Source organism: Tyto alba, unplaced genomic scaffold, assembly GCF_018691265.1.
Source record: "Tyto alba isolate M040663 unplaced genomic scaffold, T.alba_DEE_v4.0 Super-Scaffold_40, whole genome shotgun sequence".
Lineage (NCBI taxonomy): Eukaryota > Metazoa > Chordata > Aves > Strigiformes > Tytonidae > Tyto > Tyto alba.
Genome location: NW_024881316.1, coordinates 11,294,949 through 11,316,597, shown reverse-complemented (window position 1 = coordinate 11,316,597; position 21,649 = coordinate 11,294,949). Strand labels below are relative to the sequence as shown.

At 40.4% G+C, this 21,649-nt stretch overlaps 2 protein-coding genes across 7 annotated transcripts in view; one reads left to right on the top strand and one right to left on the bottom strand.

Moving 5' to 3' along the window:
• Positions 1 to 10,140, bottom strand: part of RARS2 (arginyl-tRNA synthetase 2, mitochondrial) — a 39,905-nt gene extending 29,765 nt beyond the window's left edge. The window contains exons 1-6 of the mRNA XM_033002833.2: positions 9,895 to 10,140; positions 9,200 to 9,273; positions 8,474 to 8,579; positions 5,422 to 5,505; positions 2,604 to 2,701; positions 902 to 957 (exon numbers count right to left, since the gene is read on the bottom strand). Coding sequence (XP_032858724.2) covers positions 902 to 957; positions 2,604 to 2,701; positions 5,422 to 5,505; positions 8,474 to 8,579; positions 9,200 to 9,273; positions 9,895 to 10,140 — 664 coding nt within the window. The remainder of the gene's footprint in view (positions 1 to 901; positions 958 to 2,603; positions 2,702 to 5,421; positions 5,506 to 8,473; positions 8,580 to 9,199; positions 9,274 to 9,894) is intronic.
• Positions 10,141 to 10,191: 51 nt separating this feature from the next.
• ORC3 (origin recognition complex subunit 3) overlaps positions 10,192 to 21,649 on the top strand; it is a 37,589-nt gene continuing 26,131 nt past the window's right edge. For 2 of the 6 annotated variants that reach the window (XM_042803385.1, XM_042803384.1), the window contains exons 1-5: positions 10,192 to 10,340; positions 11,865 to 11,919; positions 14,642 to 14,739; positions 19,657 to 19,801; positions 21,052 to 21,156. In XM_042803385.1, coding sequence (XP_042659319.1) covers positions 10,317 to 10,340; positions 11,865 to 11,919; positions 14,642 to 14,739; positions 19,657 to 19,801; positions 21,052 to 21,156 — 427 coding nt within the window. In that variant the 5' untranslated portion in view covers positions 10,192 to 10,316. Of the gene's footprint in view, positions 10,341 to 11,864; positions 11,920 to 14,641; positions 14,740 to 19,656; positions 19,802 to 20,290; positions 20,429 to 20,710; positions 20,730 to 20,751; positions 20,773 to 21,051; positions 21,157 to 21,649 lie in introns of those variants that run through there. The other 4 variants (XM_033002785.2, XM_033002787.2, XM_042803387.1 and 1 more) reach the window with 4 other exon arrangements.

The following is a 21,649-nucleotide window of genomic DNA, read 5'->3' as shown; positions in this document are numbered from 1 at the left end:
CACCTTTTAATTACAATACTGATGTAAAAGAATGCAGAAAGCTTTCTCTTCTTCTGTTATTATAACACCATATTATAGCTTGCAATTATTTTCAAGACCTTTCACTGTCGTCAATTCATTCTCTTACTATTGGACAAACATTGATCACAGAACTATTTTTCAAACTGTTTTTTTTTTTTTTTTATATAGCAAAGGGTCCAGAAGTGGAATATAAAGAGCCCAAAATATGTAATTTCACTCAACTGTCAGCCCATGAAGAGGCAGAATTATTAACTTTATATAATTAATTATTATACATGCTACATTAAATATAATTAAAAACTAATACATTATTAGCTGCACAGATGCTGTAGGATCTTCTGCTAATAACCTACTAGTTTTTATTGTTAGAGAGTGGAAGGAGGGAGAAATAATGTTTTCCATATGTCCATAAAAGTACTGCATAATAAACTTACTAATTATTCCATTACAAATTACAGCAACTGTGTTAGTAATACTGGCATAAGGTAATTAACTTATAAAAGCAAGCTTTTTGCAAGACAGCCACCAAGACATAACTATCTGACTGCTGTGCAGTCCAGTGCAAATTGGAAATTTAAAATTCAAAGGACTCTCATTACACCTCAATGAAAACTGCCCTGGGTGTCTTTGTAGAACAATTTTAAACTACTTCATTTAATGTTCACAGTCATAAAACTATATTATGTGTGACTTAATAAATCTGCCAGCAACACACCATGCTCTTTTCTTCACTGCGTAATTAGCAAAAGGTTTTTAATTAGCAAGTGGAGCCTGACAGGGCCATTCCACTATAAGAGTGAAAGGTTAGCAGCATTACACTGTCAAGTGAAACCAGGAAGACAAAGAAGCCCTTTTAGGAGTCAGTTAAATGTGTACTTACCTACTATTGTGGAACGCAAATGTCCTATGTGAAACTTTTTGGCAACATTAGGGGAGCTGTAACAAATTTTCACAAATAATGTTTGGTCAATGTACAAGACTGCCAGATCACTAAGTCAAAAGAATTCAACTCATGTATATAGCAGAACTGAAACAAAACCAGCGTTTTCAATTTTCCCTAAAAATTCCCTGATAGCTTCTGTTCTAGACAGGAAATTTTCCTATCCAACCAGCTTTTCCTCTAGTATCACTTAACAGCCAGTGTTACAGGGAAAAAGAAACTACAAACAACTTCACAACAAAGAACCTCCCCCAAACTCAACTACACCAGTGACAGAGGGCTTGCACTACCTTATCACAAAATCACAGAATGGTTTGAGTTGAAAACGATCTTAAGGATCATTTAGTTCCAATCCCCCTGCCATGAGCAGGGCCCCCTTCCCCCAGCCCAGGTTGCTCCCAGCCCCGTCCAACCTGGCCTCGAACCCTTCAAGGGAGGGGGCAGCCACAGCTTCTCCAGGTAACCTATTTCAGTGTCTCATCACCCCCACAGTAAATAATTTCTTCCTTATATCTGATCTAAGTCTACCCTCTTTCAGTTTAAAACCATTACCCCTCATCCTATCACCACCCTCCCTGATCAAGAGTCCCTCCCCATCTTCCCTGTAGCCCCCTTTAAGCACTGGCAGGCCGCTATCAGGTCTCCCTGGAGCCTTCTCTTCTCCAGGCTGAACCACCCCAACTCTCTCAGCCCGGCCTCACAGGGGAGGGGCTCCTGCCCCCTGATCATCTTGGCGGCCTCCTCTAGACCCGTTCAAGTAGATCTGTGTCCTTCTTATGTCAGCACATGCAGTGTGGGGTCTCACAAGAGCATAGTAGAGGCAGGGAGAATCACCTCTACCTGCTGACCACGCTTCTCTTGATGTGGCCCAGGATATCTTCTCACTTTTTACATGTTTTGGACATATGGATCATTCTCCTCGTAAATTTATTAGAGATAAATCTGGTACCAGGACAGGGGACCTTGCGTATAAGAATCGGTAACTAAAATCACATCATCTTCTACCAACAATGTCCTGCCCCCCCCAAAAAGCCCTATACCCACAGTAGTTTATCCCTGATAATAAAATTCAGCTATGAAAATTCACCCTACAGATTAAAGCCAAGTGGTTATTTTCTGTGACTACAGAAGCCTGCAGAGGGAGTATAAGTGAACAAAGGTATTTATACATAAAGAGATCTGAGTCAGCCACTTTTCATTCCTTAAGCAGGTAACCATAAACACAATTGCACTGGGAAGAAATTTTGAGGCCAGCAATGCCTGGCTGCTTTAGCAAGTCAGGGAGGAAGGTATTAAGGTGAAAGAAATAATGAGTTAGTGGCTGAAAGTTCAGATTATGTTTCTTGATAACAAAATAAAAAAAGCCTACTTAAAAATTGAATACTATTATGCATTAAATTAGAATATCCTTAGTGGACTCTTTAAATGCCAAAAATATATTATTGGAAAAAGCCTCAATTCCTTAAATAAAACTTACATTCTACTTGGCAAATATATGGCAGTATCCAATACAGCTGAATATAATACCATAAATATGGTTTAACTTCACAGGCATCATACATTACACCAATGAGTATCAACCACCAAAATATCAATCAGCAGACAAGGCAATTTTCTCAAAGGACTCATCACATGTGCTCACCTGAACTCAATCACTGCCTTTTGTTTGGGTACTGTAGAGAAAAGTTCACTTTTTACTCCATACTCTGAGCCATCCTTCAACACCTGCTGTAACACCGTCTAAACCACAAAGAGCATTAAAAAAAAATAAAAAAAAAAAGGACATACGTTTCAACAACAGAAAGCATGATCAGGAAAACTGTTTACCAATAACAGAGGAGACTGATCCCACAGCCTTTACTCACATTAGCAATTAGATGGCTGGTCTGCAAGCAAACAAGATCTCATATGAAGATGAAAATGTCATTAACTTTTGAAAGCTGTATCTCATCAGTTAGAAAAGTTGGAGAAATTATAGGCAGAGTTTTGGTGAAAACCAAGGCTGAATTTGGTGAAAACTTAAAAGGAAGTGGAAAACCTAGTTTTCACTAAAATCAGTGTTTAGTTACATAAAACGAAAAGGTGAGAGTGTAACCTGGGAATAACTGCTGGACAGGAAAGGAAACTCAGTCTAAGCATGTGGGTAGAACAGTGTCCTCATGTAAAATGAGGGAGCTTTTATGTAAATCGAAGTGTTACCTTATGCTAACCAGGACCCTCATCTATCCTAATTCAGCTAACACATTTCAAAATAAGGAGTACCTTGTACAACTAGACCATAGATTTAGATGAAAAAGTAGGAGAGATTATGAGCAGCAGACTTCACTAGAGAATTTATCTTATTTACCTTATTGTGCAGCCAAATGTTCTCAGCATTTTATTTTTAATTAATAAAAAAAAAAAGCTACACAGCATACCTCTGAGCTTCCTCAAAAGTGTCCTCTTCCCATGAATACATCTTATCTAGGCACACTTTGACGTGTTTGGCAATTTCTCTGAAATTCCTAGGAATATCCAAGGGTTTTGTCAAGGTGTAATATACAGGGGACACGTGCTGTGCACAGCACAGACACATTCTGTAGGTCCAACCCTTTGGGACACATCAGATCTCCCACGCACTCCTTGTGACTGGGGGCCTACAAGAAATCCAATGAGCTCTGACTGCATGAGCATATACAGATCACTCGAATAGCACATGAACACATTTCTTTCACTTCAGGAACTCTCACACAGAAGTATGGGTGTTCTAGTCTTCATGATTATCACCAAAGCCAATTTAAGAGACAAAACAACTACTACAGAATCCTCTCCATCAGTTCACTGCAGGTAGACTGCAACAACAGCTCATGGAAGGTTTGGTCATTCATAACTCTAACAGCATATTTAAACATGAACCAATGCTTTAAGTGACAGAGGCAAAAGAGGTTTAGCTGTTTCTAATTTCAGCTGTATACATTTAAACTGCTTCCATTGTTAATCCTAGAACATGAGGCAGATTAATGTTTCTAACTTTTTGGTTACTTCACATCACTGTTCACTGCATTTCTTCATTAATCCTTTTTAGCCGTAGTATCTGCCTAATGTTCTTTTCCTTCCCTGCTGGAAGGGAGCATGTATGTACAACAGGGAAGCAGAAAAACACGAGAAGTTTGCAAGAATTTAGGCCTCCTCAGAAATACCGAGTCACTTAAGTCTGTAACAGGAAGAGGAAAAACGAACACATTCACATTCTGCTAAAATTGCTATGTTTTTCTGGGCACCAAAAGTCAGCCTGCTTTCTCCTCCTTTAGTGCCAAAGAAAGCCAACTATTCAGTCCTCACATGTCCATTTCTTTCCCTTTCCCACACCTGCAAGTCTGCAAGGCCACTATGAATGGTCTGTACAAAACTGTGTCTACTTTAAAAGTATGGGGACCATGTAAAATACCTCAAAATACTTCCTCAGCAGCTTGAACACAGTCTGTGGGAAGAGGAATCTCATGCTGACTGTATTATCAGTAATGCATCATACAGCAAAGGAAGTCCCTGTACATACCCTACATACTTCAGTTTGTCACACAGATGCCAATACACTACAAAACCTAATATATCAAGCTGTATGTATTCAAAAAACTTCCCGGAGATAATAGAGGGCTTTAACAATGTGAACAAAAGTGAAAATCTCACTTCAGTGGAAATTTTTCTTTTTTTTCCCCTCTAAAAATCACTTTAAAATTCTTCTGCAATAGATATTGAATCAACTTTAAAAAAAAAAAAAAAAAAGGAATGACACCTGTAGAAAAAAATTCAATTCTGTTCTTATTATGGCACCTAAGAAGGTAAGCTAGACAGACACACACACAAATCGTCACATTTACCCATAGATCTATTCTAGTTATCAGTGAAAGTTACAGCTAGGTTTTATCTCCTCCTCTCTCCTCAGTGACATAATGCAAAATTACATGTCTTAATTCCATATTTTTTTCCAGGAAAACTCTACTACGCCAGACACATAGTCTTGCTTGAATCATTAAACTGACTAGAATCCCTACAGATAAAGCATCTTGTGAAATCCTGTCCATGAATAAAATTTATCACTGAAACTACTCTTTCAGTGAAGTCAGCTGCTATGTTCTTACCAAGATGGATTGATTATAAATAGCTAATGAAAAATTCAAAGGATAAAACAACAAGATTGATAGGCATGTCTAAGCATTAACAATTCACAAGAAGAAAGGGTCTTGCCATTCAGGAAAAGAGGACTACAAGCCTAAGTGATAAGTTGTTTCCTCATAAGGAAACTTTTATGAGCTTCATTTCAAATTCTAGGCCTACATAACAAATCAGCAACAGGGATCCTCAAGAACTCAGAAAAGACAGTTTTACATAAAAAATACCTTCCTAAGATAACAGTAAGTATTCTATAGTTTTATACTGAGGAATTTATTTTTGCCTTAATGCATGTGAAATATAGTACTCACCTTTGCTAATAATTCCCTGTTTATCGTAAAGTTCACTGTTCCTGGACCAGCACTGATTTCACTCACTACAGCATCACATTTTAGCTAAAAGAACAAAACAAAACAGAAATTCCACATGAAAACAGCTAGATTGGAAAACTGTTATTAAATCCATTATAAATATTAATTTAATCCACTGTAAACAATAAAATGTTATTTATTGGTTTGAAGCAATCACAAATGGATCATTTAATCAATCCTGTTGGAAAAGGAATGATTTTATTATTTCCAATCCATGGTTAATAGCTCTGAATGTAACTCAGCCTGAAATGTCACAAAATGTTTTACTTCAGTCCCTGCATGCCTACAGTCTGTGTTTTATTTTGACTGGGAGCAGCAGTTGATCTCTGTACACACAAAAGCTGAGATACATTTGACAACTCACACAGTACCTGACAGCACTTTAAATAAATAAAAATCAAGATCAATGTCTTAAAGAAAACCTGAGACAGAAGTTTTAGACTGCTATTTCTTGAAGTTTCTGATCAATCCCTAATGTCAGCTTCCTCTTTACACAAATTTTGTTCTCATCACAGCCTGAGAGCTTTGGATCTCAACCTGTCAGGTTTGAGATTTTCTTATTAAACTAGCTGTCTTTCATAGCTAAGAAATTGTCTAAAAAATAAAATTAAAAAAGGGATAGAGAGCATATAAAAGATGACACAATCACTTTATCACTTGGTTAATATCTTTGAAAAAGGCAAACTACACATCCTTACTGAAGATCACCAGCATGGAAAATAAATTCTACCCACATGCTAGTTCTCCAGCTTAGACAGTAACATAACCAGGAGGTGAAGTCATGGTTAGACTTGAAGTTCTTTAAACTTTACAAGCTTCAGTAACATCATATTCCAATATTTATTCACAAGTTACATGAAAAAATATGTCTTTTATTGAATTTGAATTTCCCACCTTATCATTTTAAGAAAGGCTCTTTTTACTTACGAGGCAGAGAGAAAACAGGAATTCCCACTGGACTTTTTCCATACTGTTTGTTCTGCTAAACGTTTTCTACGTAATCTGTCATTTGTCAGCTCAGTGTTTTTTATCTCTGTTGTGGTTTGAATCCGGCCAGCAGCCAAACACCACTCAGCCACTCACCCACCCGCCCCTGCCTGGCAACAGGAGAGGGAATTGGAGGGGTAAAGGGAGACTCATAGGTTTAGATAAAAACAGTTTAATAATGATAATAAAATAAAACAATAACAATAATAGAAAGTATAAATGGGCAATGCACAATGTGATTGCTCACCACCCGCTGACAGATACCCAGCCCATTCCTGGCTAGCGATCCCAAAATACCAAGATCCCGCAATCGCAATCCCAGAGGTGAGAGAGAAAGAGAGAAAGAGAAAAAGAGAGAAAGAGAGAAAGAGAGAAAGAGAGAAAGAGAGAAAGAGAGAAAGAGAGAAAGAGAGAAAGAGAGAAAGAGAGAAAGAGAGAAAGAGAGAAAGAGAGAAAGAGAGAAAGAGAGAAAGAGAGAAAGAGAGAAAGAGAGAAAGAGAGAAAGAGAGAAAGAGAGAAAGAGAGAAAGAGAGAAAGAGAGAAAGAGAGAAAGAGAGAAAGAGAGAAAGAGAGAAAGAGAGAAAGAGAGAAAGAGAGAGAGAGAGAGAGAGAGAGAGAGAGAGAGAGAGAGAGAGAGAGAGACCCTTCCCGACCACCCCTCCTCTATATAGTGAGCGTGACCTTCCATGATATGGAATATTTCATTGGCCAATTTGGGTCCGGTGCTCTGGCCGTGCTCCCTCCCTGCTTTTTGTACACCTGCACATGAGCAGGACATGGGGAGTTGGAGAGTCCTTGAAATCGCAGCAACAACTGAAAACATTGGTGTCTTGTCAGAATCCTTCTCATACCAAACCCCATACTGATTCCAAAACACAGCACTGTTCTAGCTACTGAGAAGAAACATTAATTCTATTCCAGCCCAAACCAGGACAATCTCTCTTTAATATGAGTGCTCATCTGGCCTCTCCATGGCTTTAATAACCTCTCCTTCAAGTGCCCTGTGGCTTTTTAGTAATCAAATCTCCCTGTGCCTGCACCTTGGACCAGAATGCCATTGTGCTGCACAGAGGCATAAAAACCCCACAATGCAACGTCCCCTCCACAAAGACCTAATAGTCCAAAGATCAAACAAGAACTGACCAGCCAGATGATGGTCTACTCTTCTTTACTGTTACAACTGCTCTTCCATGTAAAGACATAGGGCTAAGTGTCCCAGGTTTATTTAATGAGCCATTAACAATAAAGGAGAGAAACACTTTGCAGCTCCACAATTTCCTAGTTTATACTCACCTGCACTGGCATCAGCAACACATTTTTAGATTGTGAGGGATTTTTTTCAGCTCAAATGATCCCTCAATCTTCAGCATCACCTTTCTGATCCCACTTTTGTTCAACTTTATGCATGCCAACTTCTCAAAATTTTTATTTCCTTTCCTTCCTTCAAGGTTTGGGTCACTTCTGTAGACTCTGTTTTGCATGCCACTTCTTTTTTATGCTGTAGTTAGTCTTAACACCTCAGCTATTTCCCAGACTAACACACCTGAAAAAATTGCTGTTCTAAGAAACCTCAGTTTGAAGTTGTTAGGGGTTTTCAAGTCTGGTCTGCTTGTACCACAGGCTAAGTTCATCCATTCTATCCATTGCCATTCCAGCGCTGGATTTTACAGTCTTTGATTTTCCAAGTCACTGCAAACTCAACTTCTTCCTCAAGCGTTGGACAACAGCACGGACCATGGCATACCCTTTAGATACCCTCCTAACTTCACAATTATTATTTACTCTCAAACTATTTGGAAACAATAATTCCACAAGAACCTTATTAAAACTGTTTCTCCAATTCTTTGTGAAGATTCTGTGTACCATTACAGTAGGTGCAGTCATTAAACTACCCTGACCCAAACAGATGCTTGGAAAAATAATACTATTTACCTTATGATGACTGTTACATCTCTAGTCTGTAAGTTTGTTATTGAATAAATATATGATTAATGCATTAACATACCCTTTCAGCTAGCTTCTGAGCTTGAAGATTAAGATCTTGTGCTAAGCAATCACTAGAACTGTCTTCTGTTACAGAAGCAATGGAAAGCTGGAAATCAGCAACATGCCTAAAAAAAGGAACATATGAAAATCAGGATAGATACCTATTAAAATGATGGGTAGATTTAGCAGATCAAAGCTGACTCTACATACAAGAAGTTTAACTGCCAAGCATAACCCAGTCACAGATACCCGAAAGTTTAGAAAGCTGCACTAGACGGCCAAGTATTACCTTTGTTCTAACACAATCAGAAAGCAGATATGGTGAGAACACCATTTCAGAATAAACAAAAATTATGCTCATGAATGAATGTAATTTACTTGCTAACTTCATTATAACTCTTGAGCAGGACACTGAAAAAAAATCCATGATAACTTCACATTGGTTCTAAGCAGTTTCACATTCAGATCACTGATACCGAAACATTTGCCATTCAAGCACTGCCCATAATTTGTACAACTTTTTACACAATTGTATTTGTTTTGAGCTTGCTCGAAAATACAAACTGAAAATGTAGCAATTTAATTAGATTTAGGTATCTTCTTATAATTGGATTGGTGTATTAGCTTAGGTTTGTTTTTTCCATCTTTCTTTCTCCCCAAAGTTCTGTTAAACTGTTGCAGTAACAAGCACAACAGAAAATAATAAAACATGACATAACATGGTAAGATAGAATGTAAACACTACCGTTTTTTGGAGACAGGAACTGCAGATATAGACTTTATTAAGTTTTCTGGTGGCAGATCCAAAACCTTTGAAAGCTAAATTTGAAATAAAGAACAAAGTGTCTTCAGCAAAAAAAGATCCAGGAAAAATATTGCTCCCTGTTTAAATACTTGCGGGGGATGCATGAGTTATGCCTGAAATCAAATTTCAACCCAGGTATAAAAGCTAATACTTATTAACTTTCATATGCAATACAAAAAACAAACAAACAAACAAACAAACAAACCCTGCAATACAAACTCAAGAATTACTAAAGGCGCCTTAGAAAAAAGCAAGACAAAACACCACGCATAGCTTGGTTGCTGGCGTTTGTTTGGTTTTGCTTCCCCACGAAGGACCCCATCAAAGCCTCGCACGTCTTTAGCGATTTATCCAGTTCTGGCCAAGACGAGGAGTCGTGTGTATTCCCTGCCCCCACTCCGGTTAACCGCTCCCGGGGCTCGGCCCGCGGGGAAGGGGAACCCGCCCGCCCGCGGCGGGGCTGCAGCTGTGAGGGACCGGGGCGGGGCGGGGCAGCCCCGTGGCAACGGGCCGGACCCACTGGAAGACATCCGGAAGGGGGGGGGGAAGTGGTTACACGGTGGTGTTTGGGCGAGGGCACGAAGGGGATCGTGTCGGTTAATGGCGCGCCCCTCCTGCGGGAGGGAGCGGCGTACCTGCGAAGCGATGCTCCTCCGAAAGGAACAGGCCGCCATGGCTCCGCCGCCAGGCGGAAGGTCGCAGCCGGCTCTTCCCTCCCTCCCCCCGCCTCCACCTCTCCTTTCCGCCCGCCCAGGGGCGGGGCGGGGTCGTACCATTCTCAGGACGGGGGTGGGAGGGGGAGGCTCGCCTTTGGCGCAAGAGGCAGAGGGGAAGGGGGGACGAGCGGCGAGGCGAACTGCGTCGGGCCGTTCCACGGGCATAAGCCGGGGGGCCGGGGCAGTGCTCCCGAAGGGCGCGTGCGCCGCGTGTCGGTGCCGGCTTGCACGTCCCTTCCCCTTCCACCCCCTCCCCACCCCCCCCCCCTCCGGCGGCGGCGGCGGCGGCGGCGGCGTGGTGTCCGGTACCGCCGGGGCCTGGGGCGTGAGAGTGGGGCGACATGAGCACGTGCTCCGTCTCCAAGGTGAGGGGAGGGGAGGGTGTGTGTGTGTGGGGGGGGGGTGGGGGGGTGGGTGTGTGTTGGTTTTCGCGCCCGCCCCCCCCGGCGGTGCTCCCCGGCCTCGGCGGGACGGGGGCTTCTCCCGGCCGGGCCCCGTGAGGGGAGGAGCGCGGCTGTGCGGGCGCTGGAGGAGCTGACCCCTAGAATTGCCTTGTCCCTCTCACCATCCGCTGCCGTTTCCCTCGTCCCGTGCGCCCAGGCTCCCAGTTGCCATTCCCCCCAGTCTGTTCTGTCCCTTTGCTTTGTCAAGACTTGGTGACTCTTCCTCTGTGCCCTGACTCCCGTTCCGCCCCACTTTTTTCTTCTCGCAACCGTCAGCTCTCCTGTCTTGCTCCTCCCTCCTGTTAGCACACAAAAAGCGCTCATACTTGAAGTAAACCTCACCTAGAACTGAGCAGTAGCGTTGTGGCTGTAGCTTTCGTCACTTAGAGCTAAAATCTGTTGGCATTACTTGCTTGCTGCCACTTTGAAACGCTCGTTGCATCTTCCCCCGGAAATAATTTAATGGAGAAGTGAAAATAAAAGTTCTGTCACTCATACGTAATGTTATTTATTGCCTTGATATTTCTGAGCTGAAAACTTCTATCTGGCCTGTAGTCAGGGTTGGCAGTAGGGAGAGTGCATTCATAGTGAGACTTAAAATGTTGTATTGAAATGTTTAATTTATTTCCGGCCTTGCTTGATCGTATACTGAATAGTAGCAGTGGTCCACAGCAGGAAGGGATGTGTTTTATCATCAGAAAGCTCCTGTCCCTTCTGTTGTTTTTCACTGAATTGTGATGTACAGCTGGATCCTTTGGTGTGGAGGTCACTGTGCAGGTTATTACTGCTAAAGGGAAGTACTTTCAAACAAAGTTAAAACTTGATCCAAAACAGGTGGATTTCCCTTTCAAAAATGGCTGTTGCCTTTAAGAGTTGGGTAGTGAAACATGTCCCCCCTGCCTTGCCTCCCATGTCCTATATGTAATACTTCCTTGCCGTTTTATATTCTAGTCTCTAATACATTCAGGGGTGTAGGGAAATCCAGTGCTTGTAAAGCACTAAATAGCCTCTAGTAAAAGCATTAAATAGCTGTAAAGCATTAAATAGCATTTTGCTTTTGTTGTTGTTTTGTTTTTAAGTGAAACTGTACTGAGAAAACTCTATTGATGTGTCCCTGGGGAATTGTTTCCTCTTAATTCTAAACCTGTTGGAGGCTATGAGATATTTAAAGAATCTACTGCTGTTTTTAGTTGACAGTTGAATTGAACTTAATGGAAAGATGAAAAAGTTTCTCCCAAATATGCTGTGATACTGCTTCTGCTAGTTGTCCAACTTGAAACAGGAATATAAAGGGACAATATGCAAATTGATATCCTTAAGATGCTGGTAATTCAGTTCAAATTTTTAGTTTAACGAAGCATTGAAATGAAAGGAGAATAAAATGGCCTGGAGGGCCAGTCAGATTGATGCTCATTTTGAAGTTTATGTTTTTTTGCTATTCTCTAGGGCTGCTTTGTTTTTAAACCAGGCCACAAGAAGAGGAGAGTGACTCGGGAAACAGGTTAGTGCATTTTGATATATGTTTCTATGCTTGAAAAGAGTTAACCCTGGAAGGTTCACAACATCTGATTGAGTTCTGTCATAGCTGCATGAGGATCTGTGTTGCTCCTTGATATCAATACTGCTGAAAGATCATGTCTTTGGAGGAACCCCAGCAAATTGTTGGCTAGTGTAAATGGTTTTTTTCATCTCCAGTGATCAAGATTGCATAGCTATCTTTGTCTTTGCACATTTTTTTACAAGAGAACTCATTTCCATGCTACCATAAATTGTTTACTGACTGACAAACTATTTATATGAGGAGTCTGAATGAGCCACTTTTAACCTGTGGGAGTCAGAAACAATATCTCATTCATAAGTCTCATCGTATTCTGGGTAGCTTGTCTAATTTTCTTGAGGAAAATAAGAAAAGCCATTTGTGAAGATCCCATGGCTTTTGTCCACTAGTATTATATATATTTTTTCCAGTCTATATGATGTGTTTACAAGTCTCCTGTCATTTAAGGAAGACTGAACAGGATTGCCTCTTAACTGGAGCTATGAATAATGTTGCTTAAATAGTTGTTGTTTGAAGATTTAGGAAATTTATTGTTCTTATTCCCAGGTTAAACTTCTTTTGTCATCACCAGAGCTGTCAAAAGGTGTGACAATTTGTATAAAAAAAAGTGGAGGGGGAAGTAATAAGGCCAAATTTTTGTGGAAATTGCCTTAGGCTCATGCATTACCCTGTGTTACCATTACTGTAAGACCTGCTTTAAAATTAATCCCAAGTTGTTTTTTTCCATGAGAGTTGGCACATCTGTAGCTCAGGGAATGAGAGGCAGGGAATAGAATCCAGTCTGTCATTCCAAGTCATTGCAAGATAAGTAAATCAACAACCAAGACCTATGCACTTAAACCACACTGAAATTTTAGCCCTTACTATATACTATGTTTTCGTTTTTGCAAGATTAGTAATGCTTGGATAAATCCTGCTGAACATTTTGTTCTAGTTAGCAAATGCTTTGAGACAGAAAAATAAATTTGACTGAACTACCCCTAGAAGAGAGGCAGAGGTAAGCTAGTTTGGCTGCTCACAGCAGTTGGTTGGAATGGTGTTCTAAATAAACAATACTTGATGTGCATCCGTCCCATTTGAAAGCCCAAACCTGTCTAGTGTTTCGGTTGTGAAACTTCACAGCATCAATAGTTGATAATACTGTTGCACACCACGAAAGACCTTCTGTGCAGGTTTGCACCTATAGTTTGAGTTTTGGTAGTATAAAAAGAATATTATGCTTTGGTGTATTACCAATAATGTGGCTGGATTTTCTTTAACTAAAAGCCTGAGATCTGCCTAATCAGAGTTGGTTGCATATTTTAAGTGATTTTTCTTAGGAATACAACTGAGGTGCTATTTTAAGGGGAAATGATGAAAATGGAGGCTGAGGGATGCCTCTTGTTTGTCATGTACAGAGCTTTTGGGTGGTTTTAATACTTTGGGAGATTTAATGGGTTCATCAGATGGTTCTTTTCTGCTGATCAGACCACTGCTGATACTCCATTGAATGTTCACCAAATGGACATTAATGGCTAGCAAATGTAATCTTTTGTATGCATACATTTAGAAACAATCAGTTGTTATCTTTAATGTTGCCTTGTAGCAACAGTTAACAGGATGTTTACTTAAAGTTCAGTCTTTGTCTTCTTCTAGGTGGCTTTAGTGAAGCCTTAAACCTATACCTGGGCTGCTAAATGTATGCTGGGAACAGAAGGATGGTTCCAAGCCTGTGGGGTTTTTTGCCCCCCACCCCCCCCTTTTTTTTTTTCCTAGTGGGAAGTGTAGACTCTGTGAATGTGGGAGGAAGAACAATGGGGAAAAACCCCACTGTTTATACTAGTTTCTATCCAGTCTTCCATTTTACTCCCAGCTCTGTCTTTCCTCCTTAGTTGGAAGCTGGTGGAGAGCTTCTGTACTCACATCTGTGAGGTAGAGCAGCACCTGGGAAGCCAGGTATATTCAGAAAATGTGCCAAGACACTGTTTTACCAAAAAGGATCTGATTTTCTTTTTCATAAAGAGCATGTATAGAAGCAAGAGGCAATTTAGAGGTGAGCCATAAATGTAGGCTTTAAGCACAAACATTAGTTTGTGCTTAAAAGTTTTGCAGGCATAGTTGTGTTGGTCAAATGTATTTCAAAAAAATAAATAAATCTGTATTTCATGTAACCTGACAGTTCTTTCCCAGTATACCTTATTATTTTCAGGAAATTGGTGTTAGCTGCATCTTCCCTGGGGAACAGAAAGGATTTTCATGTATCCATTCTTGCAAGTCTTTATGGTTTATATCTGACAGTATTAGTGAAGGAGGATTGAATATTTAACAGGTGAGAGAGGCCCACAAAACTTTTGGAAGCAAGGGAAAGATTTTTTAAAATTTATTTTTATTTTCATAATAAAGACCGTTTTCTCTGATTTAGTCTATAGCTCGTCTGGGACTTGAGATGGAAGCCAGTTCTTTACCTTTTGCCTGCAGACTTGGGTAGTAGATTCTGCCTGTTCCCTCACTTGTTCTACCAGATACCAGCAGTTAATTAATTGGATAAGAGAAAAGTCATCTCCCTCATATATATGTATATTAAGATGTTCTTGTTTCAGTCAGGTGCTCTTTTTTTTTCTCAACAAAAAAAATGTTTTGTTTTAATAATCTTATTTGTGTTTGCCTTTGCTTTCTGTCTTTCTAGTTGATGTTTTCAAAGAATTAAACAGTTATTCAGAGGATGTTGAATTGCGGTTTGTTACTTGTCAGTCTTTATGGAAACAGATCAAATCGGAAACAGAGGTGAGTTGCACCTCATAGTAAAGCAGTGCTTTGCATTTATAACACCACCGCTTGCTTCTTTGTTTCTGGAGATCTTTTTTGCACACTTAAAAGGGCAATTAGTTAAAGCAATAGAAGGGCCAGAAATATTGACTAAGACTGAAATCCCTGTCCAGAATATAAAATAGTAAAGCCATCAATTACATGTTACTTCTAACCACAGAACTATATGCTTTTGATGCTTCAAGCTGCTGCTTCTAAGCTTCTGTTCTTACTAATTGTCCTTTTTATTAATTCCAGGCATACTGCTGTTTTCTACCTTCAATTCAGTTATGTGCTTGCCAACCCTCTGAGGATTTTAGGCTGCTCCTGACCTCAGTGTTAGAGTTCATTGCAGCCCAGGATTCACAGTGGATTTATGTGAATACAGCTGCATGGATGTCAAATACTGAATGACACGGCTGTAAGCACGGTCTCTTGAATTAGTACAGACACTGTCAGTGGGGTTGTCTGGTAGGGATTGGAGTTAATTTCATATTGAACTGTGGCCTCCTAATTGTGTGTTAGATGGCATGCTCTTGTTGTGTCCCTATAGCCAGCTGGCTCGCATTATAGTATGAATAATTGCTTCCGTACAGCAGGGATTTCCTCTATTCAGTGTCAAGGATTCTGGGCAAGTATTCCATATTCCTCTGCCTGCCGTTGGGCTCTGGACATTATGAGAATGTTTTTTTCCAAAGTTTGTTTTGGGAGGTACAGTAGAGGCCAGCTGGCTGTAGCTTACAATCTGGACCCTTGGGCTAAACCCATAAATTCCTCTAATTCTGTTCCCACTATTCCGTGATCCATCTCACTTTGACTAATCATTATCCTTTTCAAACTGTAACTTGCCAGGGTGTGCAAAGCAGTGTGCTACATCACGATGCTGATTATAGAGAACGCACAGAAGTTTGTGGAGGTATATTTGGTATCTTCCTGTCTTCAGCTTGGTGGGTTAGCTACCAGCATCAGCAATAATGTTGGCAGCTGCACCACAAACTGCCTTGTCGGTAACACAGTGGACTACAGGGAAGATAGCATTCTCTAGCTCCTTCTGGAAGACCTTTTCTTGGATCTTCTTTCTTTAGCACAGTGTTGTCAAGGCTTTTGAGGCAATGCTTCTACATTGTGAACAGTGGCTGCAGGATTTTCAGGTTGAAGAAGTGTTGCTGGCTTTTTTTCCTAGTGCTCTGCAGGGATTTCTCCCAGAGCAGCCAGCACAGGCCATCATAGCAAAAGCCTCCCTTAACCACTCAGAAGCACAGAGCTGTTGCCATCTGGAAAATCCTCATTCTTTCCTGTTCTAAATCTCCTACGCTTGTTTTCTTTGAGGCTGCTAGGAGTTTGCCAAATACTTCCTTCTGTTCTTCTTCCTCCTGATGGAAGACAGTTCACCCTACATTGACAAATTGATGACAAATATGGGCCTTGTCTTAGAGTTTCATTTGCTCAAGGGCAGGTTACCTATGATTATTTTTTCTGCTATATGTAGAATTTTCTTTATCCAGCTTCTGGGGTATCTGATATTTTTTCTGCCGAGTTTTGAGTTACCATCCTTTTATCCTACTGTTGGCGAACTTGGAGGTGATGATTGTTCTTACATATAAAATTGTGTGATAATGCAGGGTGGAAGGGACCTTAGAAAGTCTCTAGTCTGAACTCCTGTTCAAAGCAGCATTATCTATGAGGTCAGACCAGGTAGGTGAGGGCTTTATCCAGACAGGATTTTATTTCTTACATACTTTCAAACCCTGGTGTAGTAAACCTGATCCGTGGCAGAGTACCTGGGGAGTGCATGTCTTGCTGGTTTGGACTTTTATCCTAGGGGTTCTGTTAGCGTGCTAAGGGAGCCCAGCAGGATGTTCTGCATAGTTTTTGCCAGGGTATTGCTACCTGACAATTTGTTGGCAGGCCATGTGCTTGTGCTAGTGTTTTCCCAGTATCTACTTGAGATGTTGAAGAATTAAGAGGATTTGACCTCCAGGTACCTTGTTGCAGAGCTTTCTTGGCCTTTGTCTATCATAAACTGTGCTGTAATTGTGGCAGCACCTTCTGCCATCTGGTGATGACATCTTTCCAGGCTTCTCAACATGAAAAGCTGGCAAAAGTACTGCAGGAACTGCCCTTCATTTTTAGAAGATGACTTTTGGACCTTTTGTTTCAGTATTGCAAGGTATCCCAGTTTTGGCCTCTGCTGTCAGCAGTGACCTTGCAAATATTCTTATTATGACACATCTCATCAAGGGCTTTCAGGAACATACCCTCCCTGTAAAGCGAGGAATTTTAGTGCAACTACCAGGATCCAGGTTAGAAACAAAAAGCCTAAGTGCAGGGCTGTAATATGGTAATTTCAGCTCTAATGTGCAGACAATGGTTTTCAGACCACACAACAGATAATCATGACCAAACCTTGTGTTGTAGCAAGGACTGAACTTCTGGTTTATATGATTTTTCCAAAGTAAACAGTGTTATGCAATGAGCTGGTCACTTGAGATGCAGCGCAGTCTAGTGTACTTTCTGGAACACTACCAACACACTGCCAGTAACAAAGTTGTTTTGACAAGAAAAGGCTGATGGATTTTAAGAAAGCTAAGTAAATGTGTAGTGCTATGGCAGAATGAATTCCATCTTTACAAGTGTGCATTGGAAGAAATAACATCTACTGTAACCATGATGTGAGAGCTGACTTGTAACACCCCAAAACAGGGCCTGAGAAAAGCAGCCTGAGAAAAAGATAAGGAATGGGGTGGGAGTGGAGGCCCTCTGAGCTGAGGAATGCCTCACACACAAGTAACGCAACTATAGTCATGGGGTGAATAATGTGGCAGCTGGAGCTGATAAGGTGGCCTGAATAGCACAGGATGCAGCTGGGAGAGGGAGTTCTATGAAGGCAGGACAGCTCTGCCCTGGTGCATCTTGTGAAGTTTCAAGGGCCATCTGTCTAGTGAATGGCCTTTGCTTTATTATCCATGAAACGCATATATTAAAGTTGATTACCTACCTACATACCCCTGCATATGCTGATGAAGATTAACAAGATCGTGATAGTTACATCATCCCATGAAGCACTTTACCCCTCCCCATACATGTGGTACCTAGGTATGTGGGTTGACCTGGGGGATGGAACCAAGGAGTGTGGATAAACTGAGGAGGGGTGAGGAGTGAGAGCAAGCAATAGATAGAAAGAAGCAAGAAAGCAAGCAAGCAAGATGGACACATCCCTGATGAACTCAGACAGGACCAACGCAGGAACCTGGGCAGGGGATCTCTGTCTCCCTCCTTTTCTTTTTTCCCTTTCCCCTTATTACCATTAAGAAAGGCAAAGCATATTGTGTCGCTTGCCCTGTTTCGTTATATACTTAGCCAGTTATGTATCCAGTTAGTACGTTGTGGGAAATGAATAAATGTATGTGCATGGACTTTGAGACTTGTCTGACCATTGTCTACTCCATCGGGGATTTACGAACCTAGATCACTTGTCTCCCTTGTCTGAGAGGGGCATGACACCATGCAAAGTAAGGATACAGGTTCTTCTTAGGACAACTCAGTGAACACGTGTTCATTAACGATCAGAAGAAGCTCAAGGTCTGATAGCTTCTGAAGCAGAAACCCAGAGGATTGTTATGGGGTGTGTGGTAATACAGGAGCTGCTATGATGCTGTTACAAAGCTGATGGCGTAAATTATTCTTTTTAAAATAGTATGTTACAGTTCCTTCTGAGTTGCCATAGAATTTATCAAGTGGGAGGTCAGAGATGCACAATCAACAAAGGCCAGAAGACTATTTTTTAATAAATAGAGGGTGAAAAGAGTAAGATTACTTTGTGTACAGCTTTATCAGTTGTTCAGGAGAGCAACAGGAACTCTACTGTATAATGGAACTAGAGCTCAGGTTTTTGAGCAGGCATTGTGTGCAGTCTCCTGGAGATGTAACCTTAACTCCTTTGATCACTGCCTCATCAAAGCTGCTAGAGACAGCTTTTGCCACTTCATTTAAAATCAAGTTTCCTGCTGTGTTTGTCACTTCTTGTTGCTAATAAATCTTGATGATGATTTTATCGGGGTCCACGGGTTTAATCTTGTTTCTAACATCTGTGTTCTAGAGTATATATTGATACCCTGAACTTAAGAGTACAGGGGTTTTTTGTCTGTTCTAGCAGGAGGTATATCTTGAATTAGAGACAGATTTTCAAAGGCACATACATAATAAAAGAAACAGAAAATGCTGCCACTATATAGCTGCCTTTAAAAGCTTTATCTCCATGTGTTTTCTCTCACCTTTCCATATATTACTGCACATATTCTTTTATGAAAGTCATCCTGAAGGGCAAAAGACAGTGTAGCAAATGTGTCAGTCATGTGGTTTCCTATTTTTTCCCATAAAACATGCTTAATGCTTTCCTTTATTATTATTTTTTTTTTCTTTCACCCTGAATTAGGTTTGGAGGAGCTGAATGTTTGCTCTCATTTAGATCTCTCAGAAAAGTGTTTACAGGTGTTTTGTAAGCCAAAAGAAAATAATAGGAATTTTCACAAACGTTCTTCCAGAAACTAATTATATTGTTTTATTCCTCATATGTCACTTGTCAGTATGTTTTGCTTTTTTTTTTTTTTCCTCCTCCTCCTTTAAAGCCTGTGGTGTGACAACACAGTTAAGATCATTTGCTTTCCAAGTTATTGTTGAGGCATTTGGCCAAAAGTTCCAAGATGGGAAATGTCTGTGTTTGCCACACAGTGAATAAATGAATATGTTTATAGTTCACAGGAAAATTTAGTGTTACTTAAAATTTTACCCTGGAGTTTTAAGGACTAACAGTTATGCAGGAAAGGGGTAGGAAAAGGAAAATATTCTGGTGTTTCCACATTTTTATAAATAAAATCTCTCTGTGTTTGTTTACAGCAAATACAGGAAGACTTGAACAAGCAGTTATTTGATAATCTAGTCAGTTTTTTGAGGCGATCTCATTCTGAGTTCCAAGAGAAGACAACAGAATGGGCTTGTCGGATGAAGTTCAAAGAAATCCCTACTGCAGCTCTTGTGTTAGGTAATTTTTTAAAGGTATATTTTGTTATGTACACCTGCTTAAAACTGGCACAGAGATCAAAGAAAAATATATTGCTGACTTCCAGTGATTACTGTGAGCAGTATCAGCTTCAGAAATGTTAACAGAAGACATAAGACCTTCCCCTTTTTCTTACGCATAACAGTCCAATAAGTTAACACCTTCCCTAAAAGTCTGTCTTAGGCAGCTGGTGGTGAGTTTCTTTTTCTTGAGGCACTGGAGATGCTTCGATTCTGTTTCTGCCACCAACATGCTTGGTGGGTTCTGTAACTAACCATGGAATTGCACAGCTTCTGTACTGCTGATAAACGTTCTTGCAGTGCATCTTTACAGGTAGGAAAGAAATGTCGTCATCTTGGAAGAGGAGCAGTGGGTGAAGGAAGTAGCTAAAGATCTTACTACTGTAGTTACTGAAGCTCTGAAGTACTTTTTTTTTTTTTTCCTTCTGCCCCCCCCCTTTTTCTTTCAAAGGGTTGTAACTAATTCTAAACCTGGTTCAAGGCAACCTGATGGCATTTTCAGTGGATCATTTCAGGGAACCTAAAATCAGACCTGTGCTTCAAATGTACCATGTGAGCACTAACAAAGTCTGGAAGGCAGTCTACTTTTGTAAGTAGTAGAAAGCAAGAAGCTTCTGCTCTGACTATTTCTGTGGAAGAAGCTGTGAATTGCCTTCTGGAGGGGCTTGTTCTTTTTTTGGTTGACTAAGGATGTTAACAAAGGCAGTAAATATTGGGTAGTTCATAGTAAATTCATACTGTAGTTCATACTAACTTGTAATAATTTTCCTCCTTACATAAGCCATGTGAGGATCCAGGTCTTGGGTGTATGCACTGCTCGTCTTCTAGAGAAGGTGAATTTCATCTTCTTGTCTGCAGGCCTTATATGACTGTGGATGGCTTCTGATGGTGTGAGTAGCAGGGAGGTTAGAACACCAATCCTGCTCCTTGCAGGTTTGCACCCTTGAGAAATCTTTCTTTAAAGAAGAAAACCAAGCTATTATGAGGTGTCTTTGCAGTGATTCCCTGTTCTTTTAATCAGCTAATATTAACATGTATGTCTAATCTTGTGCTAGTTTTTCATCTTTACTCATAGATGATGCAATGCTTTTCATACCTTCCTTGAATATTTGAGGTATCTTCTGGTTTTTGTCTGCAGTTCCATTTATTATTCAATCATTGTGGTCACAAATCATAGGAAAAAATGCCTTTAAAAATTTGTCTTTTTTCTAGGTGTAAATGTTACAGATCACAACTTGACTTTTAAAAGTCTCTCGGAATTCCTTCAGAATAACATTACTCCTTATGTAGCCTTGCTGGAAGCCAAAGATTGCCCAGGTAAATACTGTAGTAGCTTTGCTGCTTCTTCTGAATAAGCTATCAAATAACTAGAAATTCTAGCTTGTGCCCCCAAATGTAAGAATAATGGGAGGGATCACAAAGACTTTCTAAAGATTTGCTCAATCCCATGTTAACATAGCAGTGATGCCTACTGTATTTTAAGAGATATTCAGTTCTGTTTAAAACAATGAAGATTTAAATGCTACTTAGTTGTAGCATGCATGTCAAGAGCATGCTGCTTAGTGTACTGCACATTGGTAATGTAGGTTGGCTTTCCTCTTGTTTAATTGGACAGTGCATGTATGCATTCCAATTTTTAAATCCTTATGGTCACATTTTTACAGTGAGAGAATGGTTAGAATAATATTTTGTGCCACTGTCCTTGCTCCTTTTTTATTTTTTAGATAAAATATGAGAACCACTTATGTTGGCATCTCCAGATCTATGGATTGGCAGCCTGATTTATTTTTAGGTCACTCTGATAGCATGT